The sequence below is a fragment of the Tamandua tetradactyla genome, chromosome 11 (assembly GCF_023851605.1).
Source record: "Tamandua tetradactyla isolate mTamTet1 chromosome 11, mTamTet1.pri, whole genome shotgun sequence".
Classification (NCBI taxonomy): domain Eukaryota; kingdom Metazoa; phylum Chordata; class Mammalia; order Pilosa; family Myrmecophagidae; genus Tamandua; species Tamandua tetradactyla.
Genome location: NC_135337.1, coordinates 54008799 through 54022547, shown reverse-complemented (window position 1 = coordinate 54022547; position 13749 = coordinate 54008799). Strand labels below are relative to the sequence as shown.

At 35.4% G+C, this 13749-nt stretch overlaps 1 protein-coding gene across 1 annotated transcript in view; it reads right to left on the bottom strand.

Moving 5' to 3' along the window:
* The window catches only part of NEGR1 (neuronal growth regulator 1), an 886099-nt gene that overhangs the window by 519212 nt on the left and 353138 nt on the right, over positions 1 to 13749 (bottom strand). The window contains exon 2 of the mRNA XM_077120622.1: positions 7052 to 7284. Coding sequence (XP_076976737.1) covers positions 7052 to 7284 — 233 coding nt within the window. The remainder of the gene's footprint in view (positions 1 to 7051; positions 7285 to 13749) is intronic.

The following is a 13749-nucleotide window of genomic DNA, read 5'->3' as shown; positions in this document are numbered from 1 at the left end:
TTCTATTTATAGAAAGATGTTCATAGTGATAATGTCTATTTGCATTGGGGGTTGACATATATTACATACTTATTTTCTTCATTTTTAGGAAGAAATAAAGATTGTCAAAGACAGGCAACACATTTGATCATCTACAGGGCAATATATAACATCAAAATCAGAATTACTATTGTGAAAATGAACATGTGTTACTTATCAATCTGTGCATTTCTGGAGCTAGAATAAAAATCCATTAATCAATGAAGGGACTTTCAAAATGGGTCGAATATTTTGAAATATTTCCATGTTGCATTTTGTACTGTACATTACTTGAAAAAGAAATATTGTTTTACTCAAGCTCAAAATGATGATTACACTGTGGTCTCTTATATACAGCCTCTCCCTAGTTATTCCTTTTCTTTTATTCTTGTCAATGTGATTTGAAACTTAAAACATAGAGAGAAGGACAGAATATGGTAGAATTGCACTCCCTCAGTGCTGACCATACAATAGGCAATAGTTTGATTTCTTTTCCCCTCAAAAAATATCTTAGTCATGATTAGATAGGAAGCAACAAAGTTGAATGTCCATCACTGGCACAATTCTCTACTTAGCAAAGATACTTATTTAAATTCCAAAATTGTGCCCCTTGCTGCTACCAGTTCACTGAGCTCAACAGTGGTTTCTTATAAAAGTCCCTTCCATAGGAAGAAAGGATGACTCAGACACCAGCCAACAGCGCAATGTCAAAAGGTGCAAAAGTATTTCTGCCTATGAGTTTTTAGAATTTAATACCTATCAAAATAACCTCTCTTGTTCTTTCTCACTTTCTTCCATCTCTATCACTGACAAATGATGCATATGAGAGTTTAAAAGAAAATATCATCAACACATTCCCTCTGTGTACAGCATCAAGAATATTCTAGATTTTAGTGTAATTGGAATCTACAATATTTTTCTTATATCAGGGCATATGCTACAAAATATCAAATAGCATTTATTAACTTTTGGTTCTTAAAATATGATCACTACACTTATGGAGGAAACCTTTTTTGAAAAGAAAATACTGTTTATTAAAGCCTTCCCCTTTTGCCAATTCTTTTATCCCAACCACAGAAATTTAATGGCCAATAATTCTGTTCTAAAGACTGCAAAAGAAAGAAGGAGGGAGAGAGAGAGAGAGAGGAAGGAAGGAAGGAGATTCAGAAAAGAAAAAATATAATATATATGTAGTCTGGAAGAAAAGCCAGCATTCAAATGAGCTCAATTAACCTCAATCTTTATGGACTCCGGTAGCTAAATCAATCTACTATTAAATTTCAATATACTCATAGATAAAAGTGAGATAATGGCTTCCTGGGATTTGATCTGATATATACCACCACGTAACTGCAAAAATTGCAACTAGGTTGGCTTGTATAAAAAAAAAAAAAAAGGCTGAAAATGCCCACCTGAGAAATTTATTTTTAATTATTATGTACTACTTTAAAAAGCTCACCCCATGTATGTCCACATAGGTGGACCCGAATTTGTCCATGAAGATATATTTGCAGGGGGATAATCTTGCTAAAATCCAGATTCCAAATGACACCTGGTAGATTTACTATCCCAAAGTTTTACAAATTATACATACATGGTTTGAACTCCTTAGATAGCCGACTATTCTCTTCCTAGACCTCAGTAATCTACTGATTATATATCTTCTTCCTACAGAGCTTTTCAGGAGGCCACTAATGAAGGGTTCATATGCCTTTCCCCTCCTACTCTTACTACCCCCCTCCTTCTTTTTCTCCTCCACCTTCTCCTCAATCTTTTATCTTTCAAATCTCCAAGTTTATCTGCTTAGTTTTACCTAGAGCACATGAATAGTGTTTTTGAAGAGCAATTATCTATGTTACTTCAATGATATTCCTATTAAGTCTATTAAGTAATGAGATACTTTCTTCAGAATGTTTATCAGATCCTCTCTTCAGAACTTACAATTCTAGATATTTCAGACCCACACAACTGGAAGGATGTGGTGTTTCTCAGCATGGTCCTTGTGTTTCTAGGAGCCCATCAGGGGAAAATGTGTAAGGACAAGCACTACCTTATTTGCATCATTTATTGGACTTTAATTGGCCTTCAAACCTATGATCAGCAGTTAATATTTATTAAGCTCGCTGAACTCTGTTTATTCTGTCTCCCACTGAATCTGCACTATAATGTGAATTGGCATAAGCAAATACTGATTTATGCCAGAAAAGGTAGGAATCCCTGGAGAGAAAATGAGAATGAGTATGGATACCACTATCCAAGTAAATTCTAACTTAAAAAGTTGATATCAATTTTTATCTAATTTTAGAAAGTAAACGAAGATTTTCTTATGATCAGATAGCACATATTTATCATCAAAATAAGGTGTTTGTAAAAATCTGTCTCATCTATTTAACACTTTGAAGAAGATTAGAGTACATATTTGAAAGTAAGATCATTTTGGGGAGACACTCTCCTTAGATTTACTGACAGTAATTCCATCAGCAAGTCATCACCTTTTTCACTTATCAAGAGTATGTGTGCCTTGTCAAGGTTTCATATTCATTAAAAAGTTAACATTAGATTAAGATGTGATGGTTTTTAAAGAATATGGCTCTGTACTTGTGGACACATAGAATAATTGCTCTCCAGATACTTATCAGTAAACATAATTTAAAAATATCTGCACCTCCATTCTTATTCGAAGACCCAGTCAGAGAAATAGTATTTGTGAAGGTTTTGCACAAGAAGGATGCATTCTACAATTTATTCATAGATTAAAGAGATAATGAAAAAACTCTGTGTCTGTTATTAAACTGGCATCTTGCTGAAATTATTTTTTAGATATTTAAATATTTTTTACTTCCCTTCATTTCAGCTTCTATTGAGAGGTGCTATAAGAAACAACCCTTTGACTGTACTCAACATTTGTTATTGAAGATGTCTTTTATATCTCACAGTGATCCTGTACAATGACTCACAGCAGAAATGATTCTCCATTCTAAGTAACAGGATCAGGGTACTGAGAAAAATGTATCTTAATCTTATGAATAATGAAACGAGTAACTGATTGCATTTCCCTCTCTGTATTAGATGCAAGATACCTTAGAATTATTATTTTTTGCCAATCTCTATATAGAAATCATAACACCAATTTTATGACCTATAATTATATCCTACTTTGCTTATCTCATTTATCTTTAACCTATTTCTCCTGTTTATCTTAGTATACTGAATTCTTCTTTACATACCACCTTTAATCCGTTCCAACATTAAATAGAATGTTAATAAAAAATAGTGATTGAATGCACTGTCTTTCCATTTTATAAACACTCTCAAAACAATGATGAGGCCAGAGGCTAGGGTTTAACATTGTCATGGTTTGGGATCTTTGGGAAGCAGACTCTGAAACAAGGCAGAGTTTAGAGTGCAGAATGTTTATTAGGGAGTGCCCTTGTGATTACCCACTGAGGAATTGGAGAAGAAGGAGGAAGGATTGAACAGAAGAAGAAGTAAATCTGCAGTTCAGGATGGACCACAGCCTCAGCCAACTCCAAGAAGAGCTCTAGAGCAAAATGATTGATCATCGATATCCCACATTGAGTTGAAAATGAGGCAATGCTACACTTTCTGCCTTAATCAATTATTAGATGTTGGCTACTCTAGGAAGGGCTTGACCTTGGGCAAGGAGGCCCACTGTAACTGGGATCATCTTCAAAGGGGCTTACCACTAGACATTGTTTGCTGACAGCACTCCAGACACTTAAGAGAATAATCCTTGAAAAAGGATCTGAACAATGTGGGAGCCAATTACTACAAATGCTCTAAGTAAGTGAGGTGCCCTGAGGAAGTTAGATGGGGAAGTTAAATACCCTGGAGACGTGATTCGGGGTTTAAAATTAGGTGTAGTCAAATTTCTTCCTACTTTCTAGAGAAAACCTAGAGTATATCTTTCTGAAAGGGCAAGATTTGAGTGACAAATATTTCACATATATTTATTTAACATACAACATCTACGATTGTTTATTTTGTGCTATACACAATCTAGACTTCCGTTATCATAGAGGACTCAAAGCAGGAAACATTCTCGTCAATATATTTGAGTAGCCAGAGTTTATATTTCACGTTTTCTCTTCTCATGATATTGTAATAGGGAATTCTGGCTTCATAGACGTCTTCAAACCTCATGCACTTTTGTACTCATGAATAAAGAAGATTGCTCTTAGCAAATATTGCACCAGATGATTTGAAACATTGAACAATTGGGTAATTTGATTTATCAAATTTATCAGCACCATGTATTTCTACTCCCTTGAAGCAAAACTCCAAATCATAACATTCTTTAAATTCCATGAGTACATTCATTGTTCAACTCAGCTGGTGAAAGAAAGGCATGATGAGAAATAAAACACAGTTGCACGATAAATACTTGTAGCAGGGGCTACTGTGTAAAATTAGTTTGCTTCGTGATCAATCCAAGTGTAAGGAATTTTTTTTTATTTCATAAAACATCTTGTTTCTTTTCAAATTAAAAGCAAGTAAACAGCACATCTGTTTTGTCATTTTTCTCTGTTTGTTATCAGAATAAACCTCCTCTCTCGGATGAGAATACCAGAGTTCAGAGGGGCTAGATAGCAATTCATTTCGAAAGGGTAAATGAGGATTGGAACCCAAGTTTTCGGACTCCTTTGCCAGTTGTGTTCCCCCTTGCTCCATCAATTAGTATTAAAAATCTAAAAAATCAATAATATCAACTAATTTCCCAGGCATAGTATCTGGGTTGGAAAAATGTTCCCTTTATTACCCCTTTCTACAATACTTTAAGAAAAAAAAAAAAAAAAAGAAATGTTCCCTTGAGTACATCACTGCAACAATTAAAGATGAACTTTGTTTTTACCAATGTTTATTTGACATCAGTGATTAAAACTAAATTCCCTCAATTGCTAAGTTTCTTTATCTTAGGAATAAATCTTTTGACAAATTGTTAATCGAAGAACATACGCTTTACAACTATCGAGATATACCTGAGTATCTGACTACCTAACAAATTTACAGACTGAAGAGATGTGCACATCAGTTTGTTTTCGTCATTGAGAGAAAATGTAACTTAAGTAGGGCTGACTTTTTATGACATTTATTTAGTTCTTGAATTGACTGACAAGCCTATTAATGTATTCCCTGAACTTTATTAATGTAATTGGAAAACTGCTCACATGTCAATCAAATTCTAATAAGTAATTACGTTTGTAAACACTGTAAAATCATTACTTTTAATTTGACCCAATAAAGTACTTTCAAAACACTACAACGAATTTTCTTATTCTACAGGAACAAGATATTATACTGGCAAAGGATCCAACAGGTGCCCTCTTAACTGCGCAAAAAAATCACATTCATTAAATGGCCAGCAAAAAGAGGCTGCAGTGGGACAGGTAACATTTTTTTTTCTCAATGTGAACAGCCTAATCAAAGTTATATATCCCATGGTAATTAAACATGCATCTGGGAAGGACCTCTGTACCCATTGTCTGCTTTTAAATTATGGACCAAATATGGAACAAGAAGGTGGACAAAATGAAGGATGTATTTAGTTTTCAGAAATATATCTTCCAAAGCTGTAAGAACCAAAATGTCTGTATCTCAAGTGGCTCAAACATATTATTGTCCAAGTACACTTTTCTCACGTATCAAAAGCCTTTTGTAGTCTTTGAGCTAGAAACTCAAGTCAAAGGGCACAGAACTGAACAAGAAAACAGGCTTAGGCTTGGATAACAGAGGAAATGCGTTTTTCTATCTTGTAATCTCATATCAGTTTTTGAAACTGAACAAAATCCTGCCCTCTGGATAATCTTTGAATAAATATGTACCACGTGAAAACCCCATGGTATTTTAGGATGCCATTTTTAAATAATGGACATCTCCAGAGTCTGTAACAGTCTTCAGTAAGAAAGACATTGAGGAAATTCATTGATTTACTCTTCAATTTAAACTTCTCCCCTAAAAGTTAATTGTTTAATTAAGAAGTTTAACCCTTATCACAAAGCAAACTTATTTACTAATAAATGAAACTGTACTTGACTGGGCTCTATATAAGGAAGCAAAGATCAGTTAATACATTTATAGATGAACTATATTTTTAAGACCTAAGCACTGTACTCAAATTAATCCTTAGGCTTGATTTATTGAAGGGTAAACTCAAGTGACAAAATAATTAACCAACTTGATCACTCAGGTTTCCTCTTGGGAATAAAATATGCGTACATTGACACCACCTTATCAAATAATTTGTTATTAATTTTACTTTGAAATACTACAATGTAATTTTGAGTTCCACAGAGTATATTTCTATAGAAGCACCTCCTGATTAATCTAGCAGTGCAAGGAAATAGTGTAAAAGGGCAAAACTGTACATTTTCCTCTCTCCTAGTAATATGACTGCATTTTTCCTGAAAATCTTTGTTTTGGGGGTACATATGCTCTCATATTTTAGCATGCGAGGGAAAAAAAAAGAATGTGATGAATCTGATTATTGGAGATGGTAGGTTATCTAGTATGATTTATGATCTATTGAAAGTAAATTAAAAAAAAACACATTTTCAATCACTCTATACTTAAATAGAGTAATTCTAAAGTTTTCAAATTTCATTATGACCTGTACCAAGTAAATAGAAGTGGGACTGAGACAGAGTACTGGAAGGCTGGAGGCTTACTTTTAAACTTACCATCCATATTTCAACAAGTTCTAACATTTTAATGTATCCATGATGGTCTCTCAAAGATTTATGGAATGGGTGATTCAAAGGAAGACACAAAGTGAATCAGATACAAAAATCATAATTTGCCATTAATGGATATTTCTTCATCTTGATAAGTGGAGATTTGCCTGTAATGGCCATTACACTTAATGGAATCTAGGAACATAAATCTCTGAAGTCAATGACAACATATCTTTCAGCACTGTAAGCTGCTTCTGAGTCATTGTGATGGTCATTTTAATCTAAATATTGATCATTTGTAAGCCTAGCCTTCGCAATACAGCAGTTATGGAAACGCATACCTTGCACAGTTAGATGCACTTGCATTGTTCTCGGTGTATGTTGAGTCTGAACAGAACACGTGTATGGACCATCATCTGTCACATCGACATTCTGTATCTGGAGGCTGTAGTCCCTTTTGTTCAATGTTGAAATTGAAACACGAGGATCCACTGACCACTTATCGCCTCCCGCAAAAATAATACTTGACCGGTTCAGCCAGGCACCCTTTGAAGCTCCATCTTCTAAATAACACCTACAAATTACCAGAGAGAGAGAATGGAATTAATCAAAATGGAAATGACTGCTAACATTATATTGGTTCAGAGAGGACTTCCACAGGCTAATAGCTCCATCACAAATGCAAATATCAGACATAAATGCAGGAGACACGAACATATGGAGGCAGCTTCCATTCCCAATGCAAGTGTGAGAAATAGCCCACACACCTTGTTTGTATGTTTTTTATGTGCGTGTGTGCATATATTTTATATTCAGAGCCAGCCAAAATCCTCTTTTAGTCACTCTAGACAATAAATAAATAAATAAAAATTAACTTAAAATACTTCAAATAATTTTCAACATAAAAACATACTTCTTTGTTTGAAATTCTTGAAGTTAAAGAAATTTATGAGTTAATCTGGTGTAACCTAGCCCAATTCTGAATATCATGACCTAGAAGCCTAAAGCATAGACTAGTACCATATATATATTTACTTTAAAATTTATCAGCATTTGTAGGGTGCTAAGCCTATACACAGAGTATAAAGTACATTTTATTGATAATATTGCTGCCAAAAGTAGTAAGGCTTATATGATACTTTCAGTAGAAAATCCTTGTGGTCCTTTCAGTAAGCTGACCAATAGATTTCCAGGCAGCATTCATTTATTCAACAAATGTTTAAGGTGCACTCTGTAGTAAAAACCAAAGATAAGTTCTGACTTATGCCTTTAGCGTCCAGTTCTGGTTCCTGAGAATTCTATGCCTGACAGGACTGTCTTGGTTTGCCTGGGGGCATTGGGTCATTCATTTAGATAGTTTAATAATGTGATTTAAGATGGGGACTGCCACACTGCATAGTGTTAGAATGGAGACTGGCTAAACCAGCAAGATCAACAATGTGACTCAGAGAGGGAGCTTTGGGTAACAGGGTTACAGTTGTTCTACAGACTCAGATATGCCATGTAGGCAACCAATCAATCTAGCCTACATAATGGAACCCCAATAAGAAATTCTGAACACCAAAGCTCGAAGAACTTCCCAGGTCAGCAAGACTCTGCATTTTAGCACACATTGATATCATGAGAGTAACATGTCCTATTTACAGGGAGAGGACAATGGAAGCTCTGTGTTTGATATTCTTTCTACACTGGTCCTACATACTTCTTCCCTTGGCTGCTTTTAATCTGTATTCCTTCCCTGTAATTAAACATATGCATGAGTATAATAGCTTTCATAGAGCTCTATTTTATTTTATTTTATTTATTTTTTGCATGGGCAGACACCAGGAATTGAACCCGGCTCTCTGGTATGGCAGGTGAGAACTCTGCCTACTGAGCCTCCATGGCCCATCCTTTCAGAGAGTTCTGAGAGTACTTCCAGTGAATTATCAAACAGAAAGGTGCTTTGGGGAGCACCCCAATTTGCAGTTGGTGTCATAAGTGAAAATAGTCTTAGAGACCATGTCCTCTAATTTTTTTTTTATTTTTAAATTAGAGTGTTTGTAGGTTTACAAAAAAATTATGCAGAAAGCATGGAGTTCCCAAATACTTTGCTGTGAACAGTTTCCCCTATTACTATTTTGCATTATTGTGGTACTTTTGTAGAATTGATGAAACAATATTATAGCAATTATGCTATTAATTTAGCCCATTGTTCGTATTAAGTTAATCCCTCATGTTGTACATTTTATGCTTTTTTTGTGGTAACATATACAACTTACAATTTCCTTTTTCAGTTTTACAATTCAGCAGTGTTAAGTTCACAAAGTTGTGTCCCCACCACCATCATCCATTGCCAAAACTTTTCCATCACTCCAAATAAACTCCACACCAGTGGAATATTAACTCCCCATTCCAGATCCTCGTAACCTGTATTCTAATTTCTGACTTGAAAACTTTGCATATTCTACTTGTTTCATATAAGTGAGATACTAAAGTATTTTTTCTCTTATCATGCTGAACCTCAATATGATGTCTCCAAAGTTCCTCCACGTTATAACTCGCATGAGAACAATATTCCTTTTTACAGACAAACAATATTCCATTGTATGCAAAAACCACATTCTGTTTATCAGGTCACCTGTTGATGGACACTGGGTTTCTTTCACTTCTGGCAAATTTTCAAGCCATGATGAACATCAGGGTGCAAATATCTTTTTTGAGTCCCTACTTTTAACTCTTTCAGGTATATACAGAGAACTGAGATTGCCAGGTCACTTGATAATTTTATACTTTCTGAGGAATTGCCAACTGTTTTCCACAGTGGTTAAACTATCATACATCCACACCAACAATGTATGAGTGTTCCTATTTCTCCATACCCTCTCCAACACGTCTTTCCTTTCTTTCTTTTTTAATAGTAGCCATTCTTGTGGGTGTGATTTGCATTTTCTTGATGGCTTATGATGTTGAACATTTTTCCATGTATCGACTGGCAATTTGTATAACTTCTTTGGAGGGATGTATATTCAGGTATTTTCCCATTTTTATTTGGGGGTTGGTCTTTTCGTTATTGAGTTGTAGGATTTGTTTTCTGGATATTAAATCCTTATCAAATATATGGTTTCCAAATATTTTCTCTCATTTTTATGATTGTCTTTCTACTTTTATAATGAAGGGTCTCATTGCACAAAAGTTTTTAATTCTGATGAAATCTCATTTATCTTTTTTTTTTTCTTTTGCTGTTTGTGCTCTTGGTATTAAGTCTGCAAGACCACTGCCTAACATAACATCCTGAAGATGTTTCTTTATCTCATCTTCTAGGATTTTTATACTTTTAATTCTCAAATGTAGGGCTTTGATTCATTTGGAGTTAATTTTTTATATGGTGTCAAGTAGGGGTCCTCCCTTCATTCGTTTGCATATGTCTATCTACTTCTCTCAATATTTTGTTGAAGAGATTATTCTTTTCCCACTGAATGGGACTGGCACTTTTGCCACAGATCAGCTCGTCAAAGGTGTGAAGGTTTATTTTTGAGCTTTCATTTAGATTTCATTTGTCTATATGTCTATCTTTGTGCCAATAGCTTTGAAATATGTTTTAAAATTGGGAAGTGTGAGTTCCCTAATTTTATTCTTTTTTCAAGATGGCTTTGGCTATTCAGGGCTGCTTTCCTTTTCATATGAATTTGATCATTGGCTTTTTCACTTCTACAAAGAAGCCTATTAGAATTTTGATTGTAATTATTTTGACTCCGTATATTGCTTTGGGTAAAATTGACATCCTAATTGTATGTAGTCTGCCTATCCATGAACAAGGAATGTCTTTTCATTTGTTTGCTTTCTTTAATTTTCTGCAGCAATGTTTTGTAGTTTTCCATGTATGTCTTTTATATCCTTGGTTAACTTTATCTGTAGATATTTGATTACCTTAGTTGCTTTTGTAAGTGGGATTTTTCTTGATTTCCTTGTGATTACTCATTACTAGAATATAGAAATACCACTGATTTCTGCATGTTCATATTGTACCCCAACACTTTGCTGAATTAATTGATTAGTTTTAGGAGCTCTGTTGTGAATTTTTCAGGGTTCACTAAGTATAGGAACATGTTATCTGTAAACAGAAAGAGCTTTACTTTGACTAAAACATGCAAAAGATGCATGAAAAACAAAGGAGGACTACTGACTAAGAAAGGGCATCATATGTGTAGAATAAGGCTTCCTGAAATTGTAAATGCCCTAGATAAAACAGTGAAGGCATGGCATTCTAGGCACAGAGTGTTATATATGACAGGCCAAGGGAAAGGTGAGAGAGGCAGACCTTTCAAGGACGTACAAATATGCCTAGACTATAGGGTAGGAGTAATGAGAAATGAAATTGGAAAGATAAACTTAAGCCAGATGATGGTGGCAAGGATGATGACAATTAGTGGATTTTAAGGCTAAATCTGAAGTTACTTATTTAAAGTTTTATCCTATAACTGGATTTTAAAAATATAACTTTGTATCTAAAAGAAATCAGGCAAGTCAAGACCTAAAATAGAAGGTGGCTGTGGTCACATGCCAGTGATTATGCAGAGGCCTGGAATTCTATGTTTCATCTTGAAAACCTTGTTACAAATTAAAGACTGGTTCTCTTAAATGAGTACAAAGCACAGCTACAGAATGAAAACACACATACATCAAAACAGTTTGACAGCATTTCTACAGAATACCTTGGGGGATTGAACACAGTATTTCAGATTGCTACAAAATTGCAAGCTGAATGCAACAGTGTATGCTGTGCCCAACTGCATGAAACTAATCAGTGGGTAAAAAAGGAACAAGGTATATTGCAGAATCTCATTTGGAGTCAGCTTCCCCATCTATGGGATCCAAACCAGCAGAAGTCTTAAAGGTCATTGTTAATTGAACAGCTTGTCCATATGTATTTAATGAAGAAAATAAAACTTCCTTTTTATGATATAATTAAACAACTGCAGTATATTGTCATTCTGAGTAATCTGCAGAGAGAAGATAGAGGGGACTTATTCACCATTTTTGAAAGATCACCACTGTGCTAGTATAGGGCAGGACTCAGAAGTACCTCTGCCAGGACTGTGATAATGCTCTAGTATGTGTCATTTAGTATCTGCAATCATCAGATGGTCATTGTGTGATCTCTGCATTTGTGGTTTTTGCATGAACTTATTTGGTTTTCAGTCCCTGGGGGGTAAAATAGCTATGTCCAATTCAACATTAGAAAATAAATAGAGATGCTTAGGTTAAATTGCCTAAGCCACATTCTCTGTTGGTGGCAAAGTTGGATTCATATTCAGATCTGTTTCCAGGTTCAATGTCCTTTTCACTGTAATGCAGAGCAAAGACTTTTAAAACAGGATTCACAAATGGGAAGATGATTAGAATGTTGTAAAATTTCTGCAGGTAATTTCTTATTTACTGAATGTGCCCAACTGCTTAACCTGTTTTATTCTAAAAGAAGCAGAAAATTAATTATTAATGGGTATTTTACCATGAAAGTCTGATTTAAAACAAATCTTCCTGGCATTTCCCTTTCCCTAGAGGCAGAAGCAATTTTACCTTTGTTTTTTGGGGTGTCTGGAAGACTGCAGAGATGGAGCCATCTTTACGTACCAGAGCTGTCAAGACATGGTCTGGATTATAACTCTTAGTTTTAGCTTTAAGCATCTATTTCTCTGTTCTGGTATGTCAGGGGCCATCACAGAAGAGTAGGGTTTAACTTCTTCTCTGTGAAATATGAATAAGGGCATCCATTATGTCCTCTTGGTTTGGAGACCTTTAATTCATATTTGCCAGTGGTCCAAATGTGAAGTTACTCAAGACAAACATTAGGACGACAATTAACTAAGACTAAGGGGAAAATGGTTTTGGCATTACTTCCTTGGATTTCTGTAGAATTGTTCTCAAAGTATTGAGTTAGAGCCTAAATAACCCGTTGCCATGTATAGAATTTTAGAAATTGACACTAGTAAGGTCTGGGTGCGACTTCTTATTTTATAAAATCATAAGAAACCTATATACATAATATGTAGTTTCAAGGTAAATTATGAAATCTGCTGCATATATTCAAAAACTGCCTCCTCTTATTTGCCTTGACATGCCCTGACATGTCCAAACATCTCTCGATCTTGCAAGCCCTGCTAATCTGACCCTCTGCCTAGCAACTCCTGAGCATATATCACCCCACCCTTTCACCTCCTTTTCATTGGACCATGTACACACCCCCTTAACCAATCCACATACTCCATACTAGCCGTCCGTCAAAGTTTCCCCGCCTATGTTACCTCCCCTTCACCAACTCTATATATTCTCTGTATTTCCCCCTCTCAGGAGCCTAGCCTGTAAGCCTTGCCAGCCAGTTAGGTTCCGCGAGCTACACCTGCAATAAACTGCTGCAAATCTTTTTTGCTCTCGGTTTATTGTGCTCGCGCGCCCTCCAGACCCCTCGAGCCCCGTGGTTTCGGCTGACGCCCCTCTCCAGCCGAACCGCATCCGAGGACGACACCCCAGTGCGGTCGGGCAAGGCAAGCCCCATGCCGCAACAAAATCATTATATAATATACATGAACTAGGCCAAATACAAAATACACACACATATGAGTATATCTGTGAGTATGCTTTATTATGTTATTATAAAATTTCTTTGAGAATAAGGACTATGTCGTCTACCTCCTCATTGTCTTCTACTTTTACAGGAATGTCCTTTCTTTTATACTACACAGAGACATTTGGTATATATATAATTCTGTAAGGAGGAAAGGAAAGGTTATGATTATGTGAGGGAGTGGTCGGGAAGTGGTGACTTCAATTTAGTTTTGCCCTCATTTGGCACCCAAAACTTTTTCTTGGCCTAAGGCCTCTGGTATCAATAAATGTAAATCTGTTGGAATCCTGGCACAGGCACAATTTAAAATTCATCAAGGATGGTGAAATATGCACATGAATAGCCATCACACAAAACAGGAAGTGATAAATGTCATAATCAAATTTTTGTTATAATTGAATTATTGAGATTGCTTCTGGGTCTCTGGCTTCTGCT